Genomic DNA, 23,237 nt, shown 5'->3' with positions numbered 1-23,237 from the left:
AAGACACAAATGGCTTACACAGCACGTCACCTCTCTTTCTTTCTTTTTAGGGATACCATCGATCCAACCACTTCATCGCCACTCAGGGTGAGTATCTTTGTCTGGACAAGACTTGTGGATGGATGGATGTGTGTGTGTGTGTGTGTGTGTGTGTTTATATGGTTTGTCCTCGCAGTGTCTAATCCCAGGAGTGAGAGCCTTTTCCTCTCTTCAGTCTGAGCCTTTGAGCTTGTGTGTGTGTGAGACTGAAACCTTCAGAACACAGAGATCCTCCAGATGGAATCTAATGAGTTCTGATCCAGGAAATTATAAAGGTGTGTGAATAGAGATGGTTCAGCAGAGTCAGGATTAGCACCTGCTGTCTTCCCCATCCCCATCAAAAACAACAGCACAATGACTGCAGGACAGACTGTGTGTACTGCAAAATCATTTTCTGATGTTTTTGACTTGTTTATGAATAATAGAAAACAATTAATTTATTAACTTTTGCATCCTATAGTTGTCATTTGCTACTTTTTTCTTAATTTGACTATAAACATCACTCAATTTATGTAGAAAACAAGAAAAAAGCAGTTTGCCAAAAATAAAAATAATCATAACGTTTTAATTAGACTTAAGGGTATTTTTACTGTAAAACAAGACAAAAATACAGCTCAATAGATTATTTTTGCAGAGTGAAGACATTCGGGGACATCCTTGATTTGAAAAATGTTATGGGACAGATGTGCTAACAGCTCGCGCCTGTTTAAACCCCCTTTTTGGCATGAAAAAAACGAATGTCAGGATTTACTTAAGACACGCAGTGAAAATTCAGTGATAAAAAGGTGTGGGCAGTTAGTTTGCAGCTGACTTTATTGCATTTGCATTTATAAGAGTTTCCCTTTTTAAATGAAACATTTTAATGAATCATGCAAAGTGGTTTGTGGAAGTCAACTAACTTTTTTTGCTCCATTATAACACCCCAAAAAAGTCTTAAGCTGCAATCACAATAGACTTTGAGCATAGTAAAGCGGCCCTTTGCAAAGAATTTGATTGACAGGCGATCTTACCAAACATAACGCAGAATACACCATTTTGTGTGACAAACAAATTAGACTGGAGAGTAGATTAACATCGGTCCATGTTGTGTATTGACGTCTTTCTGTGTTCGAAACAAAATGCGTTCTGATGTTCATTCATGTTCATGTTGTGCTTTAAGTTCTGAAAAGTCTGAGGTTAACTGAGGCAATGCAGCAGCCTGTCCTGACACATTAAAGAGCCACAAAACAGTATGTGTATTGAACTTCGTACAGGTTTGCGTTTCCAGTCTGACGCATTCGCATACGATTGAATGGAAGTTAATGGAATGAAAAGTGGAGTGTGACCACATCTTCACCCATTTTGCTCCTGTGTTGTTAGTTGCTTACCCAAACCTGATGATTATCACGTGTTCTGATTGTTTGTGACTCTATGCTAATATTTGCTCCATTCGGTCCATTGTGTTGGTCTTTATAAAAACGCATTTGCTCTCTGGTGCCGTATTTTGGTGCCAGGATGCACAGTCTGTGTGGTCAAAGACAGTAAAACAGTGAAAGACCACAAAACCATACATTTGGATACCAGCCAACTGTCCTTATTAGGAAACCTGCTTTCTGTAGCTTAGTTTCCGAAGAATACGAGTCATTGGAAAATACCCACAATGACAGAAGAAACAATGTGTGTGCATACGAGAGAAACAGCAGAACCGCCCTCTATCCCTTACACAGCTCTACTAAAACAAGGTCACCCTCTTCTCTCATCGTTTCAGATCTCCCATAAATAAATCATTACATGTTTGTGGTTTGTCTGTCTTTCCCCCTAATTGAATTTCGAGGCAGACTCAATTGATGGGAGAAATTAGCTTTTTCTATCAGAGAGCCACATCCTGCTGAGGTTAAAAACTGTTCCATTCACCAGAAATGTCTGCTATTGAATTACTCTGTGTGAGGCTCTGGATTACTGAACTGCCTTATAACATGCAATGACACTTGGTAAATTAAACCCGCCGTCTGGTGCACTGGCTGCCATTCATTGAGTGTGTGTGTGTGTTTGTGTGTTTGTGTGTTTGTCTGTTTGTTTGCAGGGCCCAAGCAGGAGACAGTGTATGATTTTTGGAGGATGGTTTGGCAAGAAAACTGCTTTAGTATCGTCATGATCACCAAGCTAGTGGAGGTGGGCAGGGTATGTTCTAGATCCTTCCTCATCTGCACACTAACCCATCGAATAAAGACACTCCTCGTTTTACAACAACCCTACACATTTCATTCAGTCATCACCTCCAAATCTTTGTGTGTTTGTGGGTCTGATATGTGAATTGATTTTAATGTCGTCATTTTCCATTCATCATTCGTGGTCACTTTTTTCCTCCATAAAACCGTAGTTTTTGAAATATTAAAGTTTTTTTATGTTTGTATGTATGTCTATTACATATTTGTATGTAATTATTGTTTGCACCAAAATGACCATTTAACACCATGAAAATACAGGGTTTTTTCTGACTTTGGAGAATCATGTAAATAATACATAACCATGGTCTATGAATATGATAATCATCCTTACATCATGTTCGGCTATGATAGTGCTCTGATATATAGCATGGTTACCATAATGATTACCATATTCATGTTCCATAAAATTTACAATGTCATATAGGGAAGCACTTATGCATATATCAGTTACATACAGGTGCATATATCAGCTGAGCAGAGGTTTTTATATTTGTTTATTTATTGTATTGGTGAATAATTCATATTTAAAAGGGCACGTCGATTTTACATGATAATGGTACACAATAATTACCACAATAAAATCCCTAAATGAATGCATCATGCCTAAATTTACTTGTAGCATTTATGATTGACATGACAATAATAACCAGGTTTCCAAAATCCATGGTACTACTACATGATACTTTATTGTTGCTGCTTTCGATGTGATATATATTAAAGTCCCGTGATATTGTCATCAGATCCCTCCAATATATTTGTTACGTGCAGTACAGTACACTTATCACATGCTTGCATTATATAAATACATCTGTTTTGCTGTCAAACTAAAAATATGATTTCGAAGTATCATAATTCCCAGACTCATGTAATGCATTGTGCTCCCTTGTTTTGTGGCCCACTCGTTCCAGCCTTTTTAAACCACCTCTATTTCTTCTTCCGACATAATTTCCTCTTTCATTTTCCTCTCCACACCCGCATCAGCCCCTTCAGTGCTTCGGAGACAGCGCCTGCTGCCAACAGTCCTCTTAACGGCCCGTCCCTGCCCTCTTATGAAATTGGGGCTCTATTATGAAAAATACGCTTTCCCTTTTTATGATAAAAGCTGTGAACAGCAGGGATAAATGGATGATGGCTTAGGTCCGACAGCAAATCTAACAGTTTGTGTAACGGTAATAGGCGTATAGAAATAAAGCCGGTTTACAGTACACAAGGAGGGAGTTCTTTCACGTCATCACTTTGATTACTGTAAAGCTTTAAGGTGTAAGGTAGAAGTATAATATAAAAAAAAAAATATCATTTTTAGCTTTGCCGATGTACATACTGTAACTATATTTATGTATTTGCTTTACATATCTTAAGATTGTTAAAAATAATCAAGGCTTTTTTCTGCGTAGCATTTTATTACAATTAATCAAATAATTATATTTAATATTTTACATTTGTATGGAACAGTATTCAACTTTATGCATTCGTCTTAAAACATTCTAATACGTGTCCAAATTTTTCAATCTTTTAATGTGCAGAGATTATAAACTGATACAGGAAAATCTGTCAAATGTACTGAATTTAATACCATTTTTGCTCTTGAAGTTTAGTCAGAGAATCTGTCGAAACATCTGTCTTAACACTTTCACACAAGAATGATAAAAATAATGTAATGACATGCTTTTTAGGAAACTTAATTGCGCATTAAAAGCTTCTTGATATTTGTGGTGATGTGTAATTTTATTTTTATTTTTTTTCTAACCCGAGTTTGTTTATTTTGGTTTGTCTTTCAGGTGAAATGCTGCAAGTATTGGCCAGATGAGTCAGAGATGTACGGAGACATTAAGATCACACTGCTGAAGACCGAAACACTGGCGGAGTACACAGTGCGAACTTTTGCCCTGGAGCGGGTATGAAATGATTTCTTTTTCTCTAGAGACAGGACAGGAAATGATGGGGAAAAGAAGGGTTGCATCTCCCGCGTGAACACCACATCACCTTTAAACCACGGCTCCAACACGCTCTTATTTCTCACACAGCATCGGGATTTGCTCTGCCATTTGATATGATGCGATCTATTATGCACGAGTTAATGTACAGTCAGCAGGCCGATATCACGAAATAAATGCAGACAGGGTGATCAGGTCTTGTATCACGTTACTCCACATTACCCTGCTTATTACACGGCTACTTATCAAATAAATAAATAAATGGACATGAATTATTGATTTGAGTTGAAATAATTTTGTTATGTGAGAACAAAGCATCAGTGGAGTGATATGAGAGACATGAAACTATCACAGCCATGCCGGAAATCAATTTTCTTATATCATCTTTCCAGATTATATACAAAACGATTTGATCTCAGACTGCTTTGATTGACCAATTAGAATCAAGTATTCCTGGCCATTTAACTATTACTCCTATGTGTTGCTATGCTGTGCAGTGATTGTATTTAATCTTGATTACATAACCGGCTTATAATTAGACTGTATTATATTTCATTTGTTTTATAATCAGTTGCATTTCTATTGATTACATTATTAATTTAATTTTAAAATCGAGAGGCAACAAAGAATAAAAATCAAAAATACATAAAATCTAAAATAAAATAAATCATTGAATCTTTTTAGTTAATGATTTATTTTTGCCTATTTTCATTTTATTTTTGCAAATGAAAATGTTTAAGATTAATTATTAGAATTTCACAGACCTCCTCAAATTGTTTCATAAACCCCAGTTCGAGAAATCTTGATGTGATTTAATGTTTAACGCACTTCATGTTGTGGGTATGAGAATATCCTGTTAAAAATCAATGATAAATTATTTAGGTCAAAATTAATGAAAAAGTACCTAATAAGTAATGCGATATATATTACGTTACTAACTACAATTTTCGCAAATTGCATTCAGTAATGATCTACAATTTTTAAGTAATCTACCAAGCACTGCTGATACGTATCGGTTCTCTGCTAGGATTAGGGTAGAACGTGAATTATATGTGTATGTGTGCACACGTTTTGTGTGTGTGTTAGGGAAGAATTTGGAGTGACAGCCCTTTAAATGAAATGGAGAGAAGCGCCTGATACCCAGCAGAAGCCCACCGAGCTGTCTGTTCCAGGATTAGAGCTGCCTCATCTCTGAACGTTTTATGGCGGGCACATTAACTAAAGCATCTCTTTCTCTCTTCTCTCATTATCTCTCCCTCTCTCTGATACAATGGGCTAAATGTGGGTGCGTTTACTGAAATTAGCTCAATTTAACCTCCTCCACCTCACCCCCCGTCTTCTCTTATCGTCCTCTTTGCTGCCCTGTGGAGGCGCAGTTCTGTCGACAGCCTTTGATGTGAGTTTTGCGCTTGCCACGGCCCTGTCAGTCAAACACGGGCTGTGGGTGGAATGATGTACTTGTGTGTGTTTGTCTAACGTTGGGGAAGGTTTCTCTGCGTAACCAACAGACAGGCTTTCGGGCTGAAGCTTTCTTTGTGTGTATTCAAACAGACGAGCAATTGGGATGTGGAAATGGGAAGTCTCTTAGTGGCCTGTCGATTAGACGTACACACCTCCCTTGAGTGGGACCACAGAGCTGTGGTGTTTATTTTACTGTCGCTTTTGCTAATTCAGCTGAGTTTGCCTTGGTGTCTTCGAGCCGCAAGGAATAGAAGCCACCTTCGATTTTTGAGGCAATCTGAATCTGTTTCGCTTAATAAAAAGTAGTCCAGTATATAACATATATGTTGGAGCCGTGGTGCGGTGGTGTGCACTTACACATTCTATGTACTGTATATCAGGGTTCCTCAAATTAAACATTTTGATACTTATTAAATATAATTAAATTGTGAAGCCTTTTCGTCTTTCAGAGAGGATACTCCGCCAAACACGAAGTGTGTCAGTTTCACTTTACATCATGGCCTGAACATGGAGTCCCGTACCATGCCACGGGTCTGTTAGCCTTCATCCGTCGGGTCAAATCCTCCACACCGCTCGACGCAGGGCCTGTGGTGGTCCACTGCAGGTATGGAGCTCTGTGTTTCATCAAGTTAAAACGGCTAATGTTTGTCGGCCAGAAATGTATAAGTATATATGTTCAAAATCTCACCAGTTCCGCATTTATTTAAACAAAAATACTGTAAAAACAACGGTTGCGAAGCAATATTACAACAGTTTTGAATTTTAAAATGGAATTTATGGCAAAGCAAAATTTTCAGCAACTTTAGTCCTTAGTGTCACATGTTATTTCAGAAATCGTTCTAATATGCTGGTTTGGTGCTCAAGTAAGATTTTGTATTAATTATTAATATCAATGTTGAAAACATTGATGTGCTGCATTATATTTTTGTGTAATGTGCAATACTTTTTTTTTAAATGAATAGAATAACATTATAAATGTCTTTATTGACTCTTTTGATAAATGTTTTTGCATACCCCCTGAATAAAACTACTTAGTTACTTTAATTACTTAATACTTACCACAAACCTTTGAGGGGTATCTTTGGAACACCTGAGTAAATTTGTTTTCGCTTGAAAATTTCAATACTTTTACTTCATATACTCCAAGGTAACTCAAAGAGTACAGTGGAACTGTCGTATTACATACTTGAAAACCTGATGTTACCTTGATACATGTCCAAAAGTCTGGTTTTACCATTGTACCATGTCAAAAACCCATACTATTTGCTGGTTTTTGATGTCAGCTGTTATGTGGGACTTTGAGTGTTCACATCCTTCCATGTCGAACAGGACTAGTGGCAGCTGCCTTCACCAACTTCACCAGCTTGATCTTTAGTTCATGTCCATCAGTGAAAAAGCGAATGTCATCATTTTTGAGGAACCGCTTTCATTCTTCCTCTTCAGTGTTGGAGCAGGCAGGACAGGCTGCTATATCGTGCTGGATGTAATGCTGGACATGGCGGAGTGCGAAGGAGTGGTAGACATCTACAACTGTGTGAAGACCCTCTGCTCTCGTCGTATCAACATGATCCAAACAGAGGTGCAGATTCTTACGTTTACCCATAATTCCCCTTAACCGGCTATTGCGGGAGACATGTCTTCTATTTGCATAGTCATAAGCTCTGTAGGAGTCGCTATGAATATTCAGAATGTTTAGCTTTGGAATTCAGTAAAAAGTGTGCATTGATAGGTGTGAAATGCAAATAATCATCTCTCTTGCATATGGCCGCTCTGCGGAGGCAAGTGCCATTGCTTAGATGTTCCGAAATTTGCATATCCAAACTTTATTATGTAAATCCCACAGTCATTTGACTGTTTAAAACATTAGTAATTATTTACCAGATGCTTTAATTAAATCCATCCGCGAGGGTTTGTGCGGAACGATGTATACACACGCAGAGCACTTTGAAAGATGCCACAATGTTTTGTTTATATTGAAACATTGGGGTTAAACAAATTCTGTTATCGGCGTCTGTTTACTCTGTATTGTCCTTTGTCTTGCATGCATTCTCACTCCTCCTCCAGTCCGCTCTTTTCTGTTCTCCTCCTTTCTTCTTCCTTGATCTATCAAGGGTGTTTTCCCAGAAGCAAGACAGTGCTTCGTCCAAAAAAATCTGCTTGAGAAAATTAAACTAAATTAAAGCGAATATTATTAAACAATAGATGAAACATGTTCTAACACCAGCGGAAAATGCTTTCAAATGCTTCCTCGCTTGAGTTAAATTCAAATTAAAGGTAAATAAAATATGTAAATATAGAAAGCAGTGCCTCCACTGAAATTGGATTAATGCATGTCTTGTCTATCATGCACACAAAAGCAAATTCACACGAATGCGCTGAAGTAGACAGAGTAATAACTCCCACTCAGATATCACAGTCTGAATCAAAATGTGAAGTCTTCAAAAAGCCATGTGTAGTTACAGTATGTCTTTGCTTTCTCTCTCTATATAACAGGAGCAGTACATATTTATTCACGATGCCATCCTAGAGGCTTGTCTGTGTGGGGAGACGGCCATCCCGGTAAACGAGTTCGCCCTGGCTTACAAAGAGATGCTGAGAGTGGATTCTCAGAGCAACTCTTCACAGCTACGAGAGGAGTTCCAGGTCTTTGTCAACAATATAAAACAATATATCAATTTGTAATTTCTCCCCAAGGTCTTGATTGCGAGATCTCATTGGTACTAAATCCCACACGACTGTACATTTAAACGTTGGCTTTGGCTGTGTCACGTTGCGAAGCCACAGTCAGGGGTGGCAGACAAATTGCTTGTCACCTGAAACGTCCTACATGACACCTAGTTTTACAGACAGCTGCCTTACTCGCAGACCAGTCTTCAATATCAGCCTCCTTTGAAAGTGAAACATACTATACAGTCAATGTTGAACAGAAATCTTTATGATCCTCACTTGCTAGAGCATAATTATAAAACTCTTGTGAGCTGTTTTTGCAGCTTAGTTTTAATAAATGACCCGAACAGAGCAGAATATTGCTTTGAAAGTTGTTTACATCGTAAATGAAAGTATTATTTCAAAAGATCAAGGGAAATAACATTTTTCTGATTTCTCTACAAGTAAATAACTTTCTATGAAGTTCTATAAATGCTAAACCTGTTCAATGGAGCGAGGCAAGGTTGGCGACAGCACATGACATACCCGCCGCCCGTAGATTAATGATCAATACTGTTGAATAAATGTATTTTCAGTCTGGCTAGACATTCAGAGGACATTTAATTGATCTTTTCGATTCCAACGAATGATGCCTGTGGCAGCACGGGCCAATTCCGGGGGAACATATACACTTACGCAAATAACAATGAGAAAACTTAGATGTAACGAATGATAGAACGTTGTAACTCAGAATCTTTCATTGCGTTTGTATGCGCTAGAAATGTGGGCAATCTTGGGTGAAGGTTCTTCGGTAGGAAGCTGTTGTTTACAGGAGTTTAATTGTATTAGTAGACTTTCGAATGCAACTAATAAATGTAGTAGTGCAAAACGTGTAGTAGGAGAAATACCTTGCATTCCATGTCCATTGGGAGCAGTAGTCAGCCGTGTTTCACTTTGCCACAGATCCTCAGGGAGCAAAAGGCCGGTGAAGGTTATTTAATAAAAGATGTACCACTCCACATGTGTTGCTGAGAATACTTTTATTGATTCAGGGGAAGGCAGGCAGAACTATCCTTGCTCTCCTGCACTTACCTCTACATTGCAGTTTTCTGACTTTACTTTCCAGGTGAATTATAATGCATTCATTATAGCCAATTTTTTTTTTGAATAGGAAATACAGGAAGGCAGCTTTGGATTACAGAATATAGATTGTGCTATAGTTATAAGGTGCTGATGGAGGATATTGTGATGTTTACGTAGACATCATCTTTTCTTTTGAATTGTTGTTAGAGGGTCGTTTGAGTGTTGTGGAGAACAGCAAATCTCTTTACCTTTTGTTTTGCACAGGCAGAACAGCGCATGTGTCATGGTTTTCCTGATTTTGATGAGCTCAAATAAGCCCTGTATTTATTATGTATAATGTTGGCATGTTTTGTTTGGCAGGAGCAGTAATAGTTTAGACGAGCGAGATTGAATGCATGTTAAAACCGGTTTCAAAAGCTGCTGTTAGTTGGGGCACATCTGCGGTCACCAGATGCACAATGCTATTAGGGCATAATGAAAATCTTCATAATCACCAGGGTGCCAGCAGGAAACAGTTTTGCTTTGATTTCTTTCTTTCTCTCTTTCTTTTTTATTTTGTCATTTATTTAATTTACAAATGTTCCTGCTTTGTGTGGAAAAACAAAGAACTTTACATAACTGCTTCTTAATTTCTCACATTGTTACTTTATTTCTTTTAATTAATTTATATCTCTAAATGTGTCTTTGTCTCACAATTGTTTTAATTTCATACTTTAAACTTTATCTCTCTATTTATTTATTTATTTTATTAGTGTGTTTGTCTGTTTACTCTGCAGAAGAAACAGGCTTTTTGTAGTTATTGTGCTGTTTTTTGTTTTATTTTATTAATTTGTTCGAGTAAGTCTTTTTCTGGTTTTCATCTCTCTTGTCATATTATGAAGAATCAAATTTGTCCTCTGAGATAAAATGACTTGCTTCTAAAACCCAGTGTCTTCCTCAGTCCAAAACAGCATTTATTTTAGTATTATTTATATACTATATTCTATATACAGACAGCGAAATCTTATATAATTAATAAATGTTTATTTTTGGTTATTTTAATACTCCATTTTATTTTAGTTGCCAACATTTCTGTTTTTGTCTTTTTTTTTATTAATTCATTTTTTTTATTTTCCAAATTAGAAGGAAAAACTAATTATATCAACATAGAATTAAAATATTTGTTTTAAACTTCTGCAGCATTTTGATGTCATATACTTCAGATGAATCACAGTAATTAGCCAGTTGACCTCCCTGAAGTCTCAAGCAAATAAAAAAACTCTAATAATACTACAGATCCTATCCTCAACATCTATGTTTAATTTCCCTTTCCCTCAGACGTTAAACTCTGTGACTCCTCATCTGGATGTCGAGGAGTGCAGCATTGCCTTGTTGCCACGAAACCGCGAGAAGAACCGCAGCATGGATGTTCTCCCACCTGACAGGGCCCTTGCTTTCCTGGTGACCACTGAGGGAGAAAGTAACAACTACATTAACGCAGCACTGATGGATAGTTTCCACCGGCCTGCTGCCTTCATTGTGACCCCTCACCCGCTTCCCGGCACGACCTCTGACTTCTGGAGGCTGGTGTTTGACTACGGCTGCACCTCTGTGGTCATGCTGAATCAGCTGAACCAATCAAACTCTGCCTGGGTAAGTGAAAGCACCAGAAGTTCCACTAAAAACAGCGCCCAAGAGGACTTTTTCTTCAAAATACATCTTTATCGGTTGCCTTTTTGCATTCACATCATCGCATGTCCTTTGAAGTCGTTTAAGCTATTTTGTCCCCAGCTTCTCTTAATCTCCCTGTGAAATGTTCTATATTCATAAGCCTATAGTCAAGTCTCATTTACATACAGCTTCCCTTTGAGTTTGCGGAGTGGCGTTCCGGTGCTCTTCTCGATCACGGCTCTCTGAAAACCCTGACGTGCGCTAACATGCCGGCAGTTACTCAGTGTCACTCTCGCACTCGATCTGTTCCTTTTTCTCTCTGTGGTGGATTAACGTCTCTCCCTCTTCTTCTTTCACATGATTGCTCTCTGCAGTCCATAAGTATTAATATTTATCACCTCACTTGCTCGGCTGTCATTAATGTTCTTCCTCTTTCTCGCCTATTCTCAGCGTCTCCGCCCGTTTAATTTCAGCTCAGTTCAGTTTAGTAAGGCTACTGCTTTTCATATGCGTGGATGGTGAATTCTAAGGCTGCAAAATATTCCAAATACAGACGAGGCAAAATATTGATTCGATTGAATGATAAAAACGGTGAAACTCATTTATTTCATATCACATTCTTAAATTGAAATCCTTATGGGTTTTTAGATTATGGAGGTTGGCCTCTGACTGTACTGCTTGATCATCATAAGTTCAGCAGTTGTACTTTAAAATATACTTACTTAAGAAGCATTTTCTATCCATAACCCATTTCCCTTTGATTATAGGATCTTTTTCCCTTTAGTAGATTTTTTTTTTTGTTCTAGATTCTTTCAGGATCCCTCTCAGTGCCACTCTCAGTGCCACTTTTTCCTCTTTAGAATACTTTCCTCTTTTCTTCCCTATTCTTCTGTTTGTACTTCAATCATTCCATAAAGCGGGATAATGTTTAAAACTCCCACGAAAAAAGCATTACTTTAGATTACTTTAGTCCTCAGGACCTTATAATGCTAAATTATGGCATATGAGCTTTTTTTTATCCATTTGCCTTCCTTATTTGTTCATTCCTATGTCTCATTCTGTTTTCTTCTATCTTTCCAGCCTTGTGTTCAGTACTGGCCTGAACCAGGTCTTCAGCAGTATGGTCCTATGCAAGTGGAATTTCTGTCCATGTCTGCAGATGAGGACATCATCACCCGGCTTTTCCGGGTCAAAAACGTAACAAGAGTGAGTTCCAGCAACGATGATTTATTTTCTTGCATGTTATTTTTTTTCTCACATTACCTTATTATACTGCAACTCTAGCAGACCATTAATATACCCCTAAGTTAACATAAAATTAATCTCTTAATCATCATTTTTGCTCACTTCAGAAAATTGCTTTAATTGAGCAATTATGCAAAGTTACACCACACAGAAGCTTTTTTTTTTTTTTTTTTTTTTTATAAATAAGGTTTACACACTTCATCCTTTTGGGCCTTTAAAGGTATACATAAGGTAAAAAGTCTTCCAGCTGTGCAAATGAGCTTCTTAATTTTCTTTCTAAATATGCGAAGTAGATTCCAGTGTAATTTCCTGGGAGAATTTAATGATATTCGGCGATAATACATTTTTCATACCTTGGAGCCAGTTGATCATTACGTTGTGCCATTTAACCGTCAGCTTGATTCCACAAGTTTAAAAAGTGCGGAAATTGAGACTTTTATGTAATATTTAAAAAGCTTTGAAGGCTTTCTAAGGCCTTTTATATTGCTCTGTTGGCTATTATGCCATGCTACATTCAGATCACGGTCTAATAGACTACAAGATAAAGTGCTATAATAAATAGGGTTTGTCAGTCCAATATATTTTGTCAGCCAAAGCTACAAGAGCAATTAAAGAACAGAGGAAAAGCTATTTCAAAATATCCATTTTCATACCATCAGCACATGACACTTCATATGGCGGCACTTTCGTAGGCAAGGACAGATGCTGAAATAAGTTTTCATAAGCCGGCAGATATGAAATATACATTAATGAGTGTGCCACAGAAGGTCATTTTAACCACTTTCAATTTGCCCCAGCTTGTCATTATTGAAAGGGCTAATTTTGTTCTGTTTTGCTCTGCAAATGTTTTATAGCAATGCTCTTTACCTAATAGATGCCTGCATTTTTCTCTCAGCTCGATGTACTTTTGACAGATGTCACAGTGTTTTAATGCTTTGGCGTGCAGCGAGTCTGTGGAGTGTTAGAAACTAAGGCGATTGAGTCGGGGGAAAAGGCATTTTCAGCACAGTAGAGGGAATTAAGGGGGTGTTTGGATGGGTGCATGTGTTATTCAAATGTGACATCTCTATTACTTAGATTATGTGGTAGAGAATGTGTTACCGTTTTTGCACGCTTCTGCTTTTAAACGGTGCTCTTACTGCGATGTTGCTTGTCTTCTGAGAAGACTATGAATATAATAAATATGGGCATTCATGGTGTGTGATTATCCAGGAAATCTTACATGTTAATGGAAAAATTAAATCTTGCATATTAGTTTAATCCTCCATTTTATGTTTGACGCGCTTGGTTCATTTAATGATTGATTAAAACAATAGATAAAAACAAGACATCGTTTGTAGGCTGGTTATTGATGTGCAGCAGGGTGAAGGATGTTTAGGAGAAAACTGAAATGTTCCGAAACCCAAGCATTGTTTTTCCTGGCTAGTCAAGAGAGAATTTAAAATTTTCCACTTTGGGAACAAAAAACTATTATTGCTGGAACATCCTGAGAACTTTTATGCTAAAAATGTATTATCAAATTTTAGTTACATTCTCTATAATGTATATCAGTTATGCTGTTCACAACAGCCAATGGCACACTGTGTCTAAAGGAACCATATTCAAACATGAATGATAATCAGTGAACATTTTATTATCAGTAAACACAGCTTGCTTTTCATTTAAAATTCCTTTAATTTGAAAATAACTTTTTAATGCACCCTAATTTAACGTCTTCTGGCAGCTATGTTTGTACTAGCGATTGTTTACAAATTGGAAGAACATTTTGGCATAAAAATCATTATGTCAAACCTGTTAAAGTATGTCGTTCAGCTATGGTCAGTGCGTTCATTTCCTCCCAGCAACCCTCAGGGCAGTTTTGGGGTGTGCCTCAGGGCTCTATGTTAATTCCACCTGTGTTTCAAGCCAAAGCAGGCATGTATCAGGGCCAGCCTTACAGTATTTCTTCCCCACCCGAGTGAAACTCTTTCCCAGCAGACTCATTCATCACAACCTAAACACTGCTGACTTGGCACTGCTGAGACCTCAGCATGGAGAACAGTCCTACGCTACTGTACACATTCATAAACAAGCTCAAATGCACAGCTGGTGATGCATTACTGATCGTGACCTTTCCTTTCCCCGTCTCCTCCATGTGAAGCTGCAGGAGGGTCAGCTGGTCGTATGCCAGTTCCAGTTCCTGCGCTGGTCCGCGTATCGTGACGTGCCTGACTCCAAAAAGGCCTTCCTCAACCTGCTGGCCAGTGTGCAGAAGTGGCAGAGGGAGTGTGGGGAAGGTCGTACAGTAGTCCACTGCCTGTGAGTATAATGTGACGCATCCTACACACAAACTAATTCATTTTATTAATTTACATATCGAACAGTCTATCTTAAGTGTTCTTAATTCAAATACATTTAGTAAACTTTCATTTTTGCAAATTAAGTTCGCATATAGTTAAATTAGTTTGTGACAACGAGATCAAGAATTGTTGCATTAGCTGCTTTTAATTAGTTTAACTGAACAAACAGTTGCTCTTTTTGAACGTATTGCTTTTATCATTTGTTTGTTTTTGTTTGATGATTTGACATTTTGCCTATTGATTTCTGCTGCACAGTAATAAGTACCCGCAGCTGTATGTAGTAATTTGTTATAAGCTTTATGCATTGCTAATCAGATACAGACAAATGATACAAAAAAAGCTTAATGGTGCAGTCCTGCTGTGCTTGACTACATCTTTTACTTCCACTATGTGTCCTTTGCAGCGTTATTGATTCATTGTTTCCCCTAGCATGCAATGATGCAAACAAATCTTTTTTTTTTTTTTTTTTCTCCTACTTGCCCGGTGAGATGTATGTCTGGTCTAGCAGGTGCACTAGCACTATTCATCAGTAATACAGGTAGTGGAAGATCTATGTGTTTTATGAAACTCTTTCCAACTTCAGATTTATTCCGAAATAATGGATTGCTATTACGTTTAGAGTGAATGTAGAGGTCACATCCAACATGAAGTACAATTGGGGTTTCCACTACGTTCAAAAGATTAGGGTCAGATTTTTTTAAAGAAATTAATTATTTTATTAAGCACATATATGTTGAATTGATAAAACAAGTGATAGTATAGAATTTTTACTTTTTAGTAAAAAGTGAATTCATGGGGAAAAAAATCACAAGTTCCAAAAACATATTTTATTATGTAAGCAAAACTTTTATTTTATTTGACAGCACTATATGATATAATTACAATTTATTTTAAATTATTATAATCATAAATATTACTGTTTTTACTGTATTTTTTTATCAAATAAATGCATGAACATAATTATTAATATTAAAATATTAAAAATCCTGCAGACTCCAAACTTTTAAACAATGGTGTACATTTGATTCAATAGTGTTTCAGTTTTGAATGGTCCACAATCCTGCCATAAGCACCTACATATAATATACAGTCAAGAGAAATTATAGGATAAGCCAGATTGAACACAAGAGAACAGAAGGGAAAGATAAAAGCATTGTAACACTAAAGAGCAGAAATAAATGAACCAATCAAAGAGCAGTTAAACAGAACGACAAAAATTAAGACTAGAAAGAGAAGTGATGAGAGGAATATTCCATTTTGTAATATTTTACCATTTGTGTGATCTGAGAATGACACATTAATTGTGATTGGCCACAGATAAATCTCACAAGGCGCTTCATAAGAGCGCACGTGGGCCATCAGGTCACGTTCCTGCCTTGCATATTGTTAAAGCTCCTTGTGACGGCCGTTGTGCCCTTGAACAGCACACTTAATCCTTGTCTTCTCACAGTGTTATCTGTGTGTGCCGTGACCCGTATCTCTGTTTGCCAGTGAGCCAGATAAGAGATATTATATGCATAATATATTTCTGTGTACCTTTGCGAACAAATCCCGAAACAACATTCTGACACGAACAATTAAACAAACAAACCGGCTCTCAAATAAAGTCGTTTTCCAAACAGCGACTCTCTTCACTCACACCCAGACTCGCTGATCTTTGCCTAGGTGTTAACATGGTCATTATCCTTTTAATCGCACACTTCACTTCCCCCGCGGCTTGGTCCTCCCCCCTGCCCACCGAGCCGCCTCATCTGAAACCCCAGGCACGAATTCGCTTCCCATCGCCGCCCAGAAGCACATCACTCAAAACTGTCACACAGTGTTACCAACCACAGGCAGAGAGAAGAGATTATGGAGATGAAATCAATTATGCTTTAATACAGAACAGCGCGGGCCTTTCTCAGCGCTAAATCCAGAGCTGCCAAAGCACTGACTGCGATTGATTATCTCACCATTGCCTCATCTAGCTGCCGCCATTGTGCCACACGCATACATAGCAGAAGACCTCGGCGGATCTTCAAACTCCTCTTTGTATGCCTCTCATGCAGGCTGGTTTCATATTAACTGGATACGTGGAATTTCTGTTGTAGACTGAATATCAGTATGCAGCGCAGCCAGATCTGTTTCTCCGCTCTCCTCAATGTCTCTCGTCTTTGCTCACGACAGCCGGGTTGTAATCTTGTCTGTCTAGGAACGGCGGTGGCCGCAGCGGAACGTACTGTGCCAGCAACATCCTGATGGAGATGATCCAGTACCAGAATATGGTGGACGTCTTCTACGCCGTCAAGACCCTTCGTAACGCTAAGCCCAACATGGTGGAGACACTGGTGGGTACAAACGTCTAGTACCAGTGAAATCGTACTGCACAGACCTATTCAGAGACAGGGTGAAGAGATTATTTGTTGCAAAAAATAGGAGGAACCACAGAAGGAAGTGTTGCCTTTGACGTAAATGGCCAGTTGCCAAAAGCTGTAGTCTGTAGTCTGTACAGGGTTTTATAAAGAAAATGCACTGGCTCCGCTTACCATTCCTTGGACCCAATGAAAAGGTATCAGTGGTCCAAATATGATGGAAATATATATATATATATATATATATATATATATATATATGTATAAGGTACAAGAAAACTAGATAGAATGGACCCTGTAACATTATCTATCTTTTTGTGTTTCATCTACTTGCTTTCTTTTTAGTTATCATAAAAAATTACATATTAACTCTTGCATTGGATTATTATAAAAAAATGATCCACTAACCTCTCTACCACTACTGTTCTCTATTCATTTTCTGTTCTTTCAGCTTCTTCTATTTATTAAAAAACAACCCTCTAACACTAGCTTTCTCTATTCTTTTTCTATTCTGTCTGATTGCTTTCTTTGTTTTTATTAAAAAAAACAAAAAAAACATGCTATGCGTATCGCGTTAAGCTAACCAAGACTTGTCACAGCGTTTGCATATTATTGTTCTTTTATTTGTTGTCTTTGCTTCTATTGTCCTCATTTGAAAGTTGCTTTGGATAAAAGTTGCTTTGCTAAATGACTAAATGTAAATTTTACCTTGAATTTAAAAGCTACAAAAATGGCCCACAAAACAATTAAACAAAATCATATTCAAAAAGAATAAACTAGTATTAATTAATGATTTCTGACTTAACAAAGTAAAGACTTAAAGGACGATACTGACCCAGAGCCGCTGAACCGTTGAATATTCACGTTCAAATGATTGCTCTAATTGTCTGATTTTTCTGTGTCTGTGTGATGCAGGAGCAGTATCGTTTCTGTTATGAGCTGGTTCTGGAATATTTGGACTGCTTGGAGGTCAGATAGCGGAATCCCCCCCCTCCCAATCCCACCATGCTGACCTCACTGCATGGAGCAGGACCATCGGCAGGCTCACTCTCAGCCCCCCTATCACCTCTGCTTACCTTCTTACCTTCTTTCTGCCGTCTAACCCAGATCAAAAAGCCGAAGGAAGAAGACGGTACAAAAAAACGCGGAGTAGAGTTTTCTGCCTTTTTACCCCAAACATCTAAATATGTTCACCTTCCTGTGTCAAGGCAGTTTTTTCAGTTTAGGATATTTTCAGCTTATTTTCCTCAGAACTGTGAGCGATCCCAGAGCCTGGCTTGGTGCGGTGTGGTTGGTGTAGCTCTGCTCGCAGAGATAGTGGGCCGTTTCTAAAAACGGCAGCTTTACTTTACACCTGCCTGTTTCTCTCTGGCTGGCTGGACTGAAGAGCAGAAATAAACATCACTTGGAGAAGATCTCTTCATGTGCGGCTCGGTGGAGCTGAGAGTCGTGCGTCTTTACCATGGCTCTTAAAAGGAGTAAAAAGCGCCAAAAGGACAAACACACACATGCATGCACACACACACAGATCCAACCAGCAGACAGCTTTCCATCAACTGCCTATCAAGACGCCGATGCCTCTTCAACGCTGTTCCACCAACGTTTACCCTCATGGGTACTTTTCTCTGAGGATTGGTATCATCGGAGGCGGAGTTTATTACTATATATGGTGCCATATGTCTCAAGAGGAGATTGACAGGAGAGTCACGTTGCCCCACTGTGGCTTTCCTATCTTGTGGTGACTGTTGTCTTTTTTCCTCTCACTTGTATATATACTTAACGTCTGCTGGAAATCTCTTACGTCTTAAGGTGCAAGTCTCAAGTGCTAACAGTGGCCCTGTGTGCTTAAAGCAAAGGAAGTACATTAACAAGGTCCAGACGTGATGGCATTCTAAAGCTTGCGGTGGATTACACCCTGACCTTTATCCTCTCACTCAATGGTTTTGAGCGAGCGCAGTTAATAGTCTTTTTACAACGGCGCTGCAAAACGGGATCGGAGGCAAAACTGTGTCAGAAGTGAGGAGAAAGGGACCAAAAGGAACATCGGAAATCTTCTTCTTTTCACTTGTAACTATTTATCGGACTGACTCGTGTTCTTTGAGTGGATTTGTTTAACAATTGTGCAGCTTGGCTTGTACAGCTGAATCCTGGGCTCAAGATTTTTCAAAGCATTTCTTTGTTTACATTTACAGTCCATTTCTGTTGCATTGCAGTATGTGATGGGCTTTTTTTTGCTGTTTTAATACACAATGCTTTGTCATCTGATTGTCATGAAGTGCGCATTTCATGAATATGAAACTGTGGTGTCTGATGATGTTTTTTTTATCGTCAGAGGTATAAATCCGATGTTAGCTAGTCAAATTTCTGTCATTTTGGCCTTTCACACCTCAGAGGTCCATTATTAAAGGAGGACGTTTGGTATATTAAAAAAAATCGCTTTTGCTCCACTCCTATTGAGCGGCAGGTTATTTTATGCTATTTTAATTATTTCATACTGCAGTTACACTTTCTTTTTAATTACGTTTTGAGATTTACATTTTGTTTCCAAAAAGTAAAAGCATATAAATCTGGCTTGTAATCCTGATTATATGTTCCCCAAAGATTGGTAACAGGGTTACCCAAGAATTTTCCATAGAAAATATATTTTAAAAAAGCTTATGAAAAAATTAATGTGACCTTCTGAGGGTGAAAATCAACCTTTATTCACTGTCTGTTGGTTGAAAATAAGTAAAAGTGCTTTAGGCTGTAATTTGTAATTAATTTGTGGAAGGTGCCAGAAACTTTAGTGCAGTAAGTAGAACTGACACCCAGGAGTACAGTGATAAAAATACCAAACTGTATTCACCGCCATTGAATTACAGTAGTTTAAACTAAAAGCACTAAATAAAATGGTATCCACATCAGTATTACACACACACATCTCTCAAATTGTTATGACCCCCAACTGTGAAATTGCCATATCAGCAAGATGCCAAGTTAGCAAACCACAGAGGCGTTTTCTCAATGATTACATTACTCCGCATAAACCATCTCAGATGTCAGCCTGCCTCGGTCTACACCGACTGACGGCTCACGACCGCATCAAATGACTGATAGTGTTAAAGAGACAGTTCTCTCAAAAATGAAAAATGACATATTGTTCCAAACATTTGACTTGATTTCTACCGTAAAACACAAATGATTTGGGACAATATGATAATAGAGTTTTCATTTTTGGATAAACTGTTATTCCAAGGGATCCAGAGAAAATATTGACTGAACAGATTCACCAAACCCCCCTTTGGACTTTCTTGGAAAGTGCCTGGACACTCAGATTTCAAGTGGAAAGTATGTGTACATATAGATGTATATTTGTGTTCTGTGAATAGTATGTGAATAAAGTTTGTTCGGCCAGATTTAACAATTTAAAAGTAACAAGAAAGAGTTGAATGTACTGTTTAAGACCTGTTTCCTGAATATGCCGCCAAAAGATCTGACACATGCTCAGTCAGCTGAGGATGATTTCTAAAAGCCATTCCAAAGTCGCCCCATCAGAAGGCCCATTTAGTCACTTTAAATCCCTCCAATGATTGTTTTCTTTCTTTCTTTTATAACCATGCTCATTCCAAAGACATTAGCCAACTTCTAATGGACTCTATAGTCACTTCTATGCTAATACTGCATAACTATCCCTAGTGTGTCACTATGAGAGAGGAAGGACTTTAGCCACTCTTGAAGCTGTTGAGCCAGGTCCTTGTTTTTTGTGAGTTTTGTTTGTTTATTTGTTTCCTTCCAAGTGTTTCTGTATGATACTGAATGAACTGAAAAAGAACTGTGTTTTTGACCATGTGTTTGTGGGACAGGAAGAGGACACAGAGGCATATATCTCATGGGGATCTGAGGGTTGGGGTGGGACGGGTGTTCAAACAACAATAAAATGTTCTAAGACTGTAATTGTGTTATTGGCGCATTCATTTATTCAGCCTCCCGTGGTTATGGCATAACGATGAAAAATTAGTTTAGCATTTATTGTTAATGTTATTTTCTACACACATATATCTGTGTGCGTGTTTTAATTTGCAATATACAGTGTATGTTCAGCCAACATGAATTAGCAATGAACAATATTAATTTAATTCAATGTGTTATTTGCCATTTCTTTATAATATAATATCTGAGTAAAAGGTTTTGCACGCATTTTCCTTCTGTGTTGATCAATAAATGCTGTAAATCTTATTTATTATTAGTTTGATAACTAATGCATTAACTATTGTTAACCAATTACACCACATTATCGTGTTTTCAAACATATCAATTTTGAGCATATATTGTGTAAAATACGTTCTAATTTAATTAAAAGGAATAGTTTGCCCAAAAATATGAAAATTTCCCCATAATAATGGGGTAATTTTTGTATTCCTTTAACCTGCGTCGAGAACATTTGACGTCATTGTATTATGAAATACTTAACACTCACATATTTTTAAAATAAATCCATGGCAACACTATAGAAAACTAAGAAAGCTAGGAAAACACTTCTGTACAACTTTTTATCTTTATATATGCTGTACAAATGGATTTGAGCATTAATGTTCCTACAACATCGTTGCCGTATTTATATAGTTGCTTGGCCAATTGTATTGCGTGTCGCAATGGACAATTTTTTTTCTCTGTGGTATGTAGGTTTATACAGGTAAGATTAAAAAGTCATTCCAGCTCAAATCAATATTCCGTGTTCGCAGCTTTATTTGTTTGGTCACCCTATCTGTGCTTATTTTGTGATAATGACGGGCCGGCTGTACATTATCCCTTGCTTATTGTGAACAATATTTATAAAAAGTCATGGCATTTGCAACAGGGTGCACTGTGCTGTGGAATTGTTGAAAACCCATTACCGGGCAGACAGTCCGTAATTACGTGGAGTCTGGAAGAGGAGTGAGGGCTCCGATTGTTCTTGGGCACATCCTAAATGGAACTTGAGCATAAAGACTGTGACCGCACTGACATTTCATATCCTCGTGCTTTGTCAGCCAGATCAGCTCTTGTGGGATGGACTCGCAGTCTCTGCTGATTCATTAGATTCTCTCGCCCCTTTTAGACCACCGTCTGTCTGCCTTTCCATCCTTTCCTCCTGTCCCTTTCTCAGTCTGGTGGTTCTTATCACTGTCTTTCTATCTCTGTAATGTCTATTTTTGTACTCGATCTCTCTTGCGCCTGCCCCTAGCTCTCTCAGTCTCTCCTTTTTTGTATTCCCTCCCCATTTCCTGCCGTGAATGTGAGGTGGCTGCAGACCGCAGGCTTTCTCCTATGACATACAGTAGCTCGTGGAGGAGTTGTGAATTATTCAACAGGCCTGCAAAGTGATCCAGTGTTGGAGCTTAAAGACATGCCAGATTAATTAGAGGACAAGACCTCCTCTGTCATAGCGCATATAGTGAACTGCAGTGTGTTCTCACTACTGTTGAGGAGGCACTAGCTAAAAGTAGCAATGCTGCTAACTACATTTTCTTTGGTGTGGCAGTAATTCAGCTGTTTTCGAACCTTTGTAGGTTTTTATAGGAACAAGCTGCTTTTCCAGCAAAATGTCACATTGCTGTTTTCAGCGTCACTTTGTACCGATCAGACATTTACAACTGCGTGAGGTAGTGTAATTCAATATAAAATGCCCTCTCTACACCGACACATTATAGTTTTAGTGAATAGTTTGAATCGGAACCGCAGTGAGGACATCAGTAAATTAGTCTGTGTGTCATCAGGGGTACAGCAGTAATTTTACGAAGCTTACAAAGCTTTTTGTGTGCAAAGAAAATAACAATATAAATTCTTCTCCCTGAATTACTTGCCGTTTTTTGGACAGTATCCTCTGAATGTTATTATGTTCTGGAGTACTGCACTCTCCAAAATGTCAGAAGAAGGTAAATCGGGAAGAAATATAGTTGAATAAATTATGTTAGCATTGTTTTCTTTGTGCACAAAAAGTATTACCGTAGCTTCGATAAAAAATTACGGTTGAACCACTGATGGCACATGTAATATTTGATCCATGTTCTTGATTTTGATCAAAAACCATTTCATTTGTGTTCAGAAAATCGTACAAGTTTGGAACCACGTGAGGGTGAGTAATTAATGACAATATTTTCATTTTCACGTTAGCTGCTTTGATACAATATGTATTGTTAAAAGCCTGAGGGTTGGGGTGGGACGGGTGTTCAAACAACAATAAAATGTTCTAAGACTGTAATTGTGTTATTGGCGCATTCATTTATTCAGCCTCCCGTGGTTATGGCATAACGATGAAAAATT

The 23,237-nt window shown here is 38.0% G+C and overlaps 1 protein-coding gene across 13 annotated transcripts in view; it reads left to right on the top strand.

The window, feature by feature from the left end:
- The window catches only part of ptprub (protein tyrosine phosphatase receptor type Ub), a 182,077-nt gene extending 161,192 nt beyond the window's left edge, over positions 1–20,885 (top strand). For 8 of the 13 annotated variants that reach the window (XM_043260834.1, XM_043260831.1, XM_043260833.1 and 5 more), the window contains 11 exons: positions 51–87; positions 2,102–2,199; positions 4,025–4,141; positions 6,091–6,245; positions 7,085–7,220; positions 8,135–8,284; positions 10,688–11,002; positions 12,101–12,226; positions 14,406–14,563; positions 16,796–16,931; positions 17,871–20,885. In XM_043260834.1, coding sequence (XP_043116769.1) covers positions 51–87; positions 2,102–2,199; positions 4,025–4,141; positions 6,091–6,245; positions 7,085–7,220; positions 8,135–8,284; positions 10,688–11,002; positions 12,101–12,226; positions 14,406–14,563; positions 16,796–16,931; positions 17,871–17,933 — 1,491 coding nt within the window. In that variant the 3' untranslated portion in view covers positions 17,934–20,885. The remainder of the gene's footprint in view (positions 1–50; positions 88–2,101; positions 2,200–4,024; positions 4,142–6,090; positions 6,246–7,084; positions 7,221–8,134; positions 8,285–10,687; positions 11,003–12,100; positions 12,227–14,405; positions 14,564–16,795; positions 16,932–17,870) is intronic. The other 5 variants (XM_043260835.1, XM_043260828.1, XM_043260825.1 and 2 more) reach the window with 2 other exon arrangements.
- The last annotated feature ends 2,352 nt before the right edge of the window (positions 20,886–23,237 follow it).

The sequence above is a fragment of the Puntigrus tetrazona genome, chromosome 16, assembly GCF_018831695.1.
Source record: "Puntigrus tetrazona isolate hp1 chromosome 16, ASM1883169v1, whole genome shotgun sequence".
Lineage (NCBI taxonomy): Eukaryota > Metazoa > Chordata > Actinopteri > Cypriniformes > Cyprinidae > Puntigrus > Puntigrus tetrazona.
This window is presented reverse-complemented; position numbering and strand designations above follow the sequence as displayed.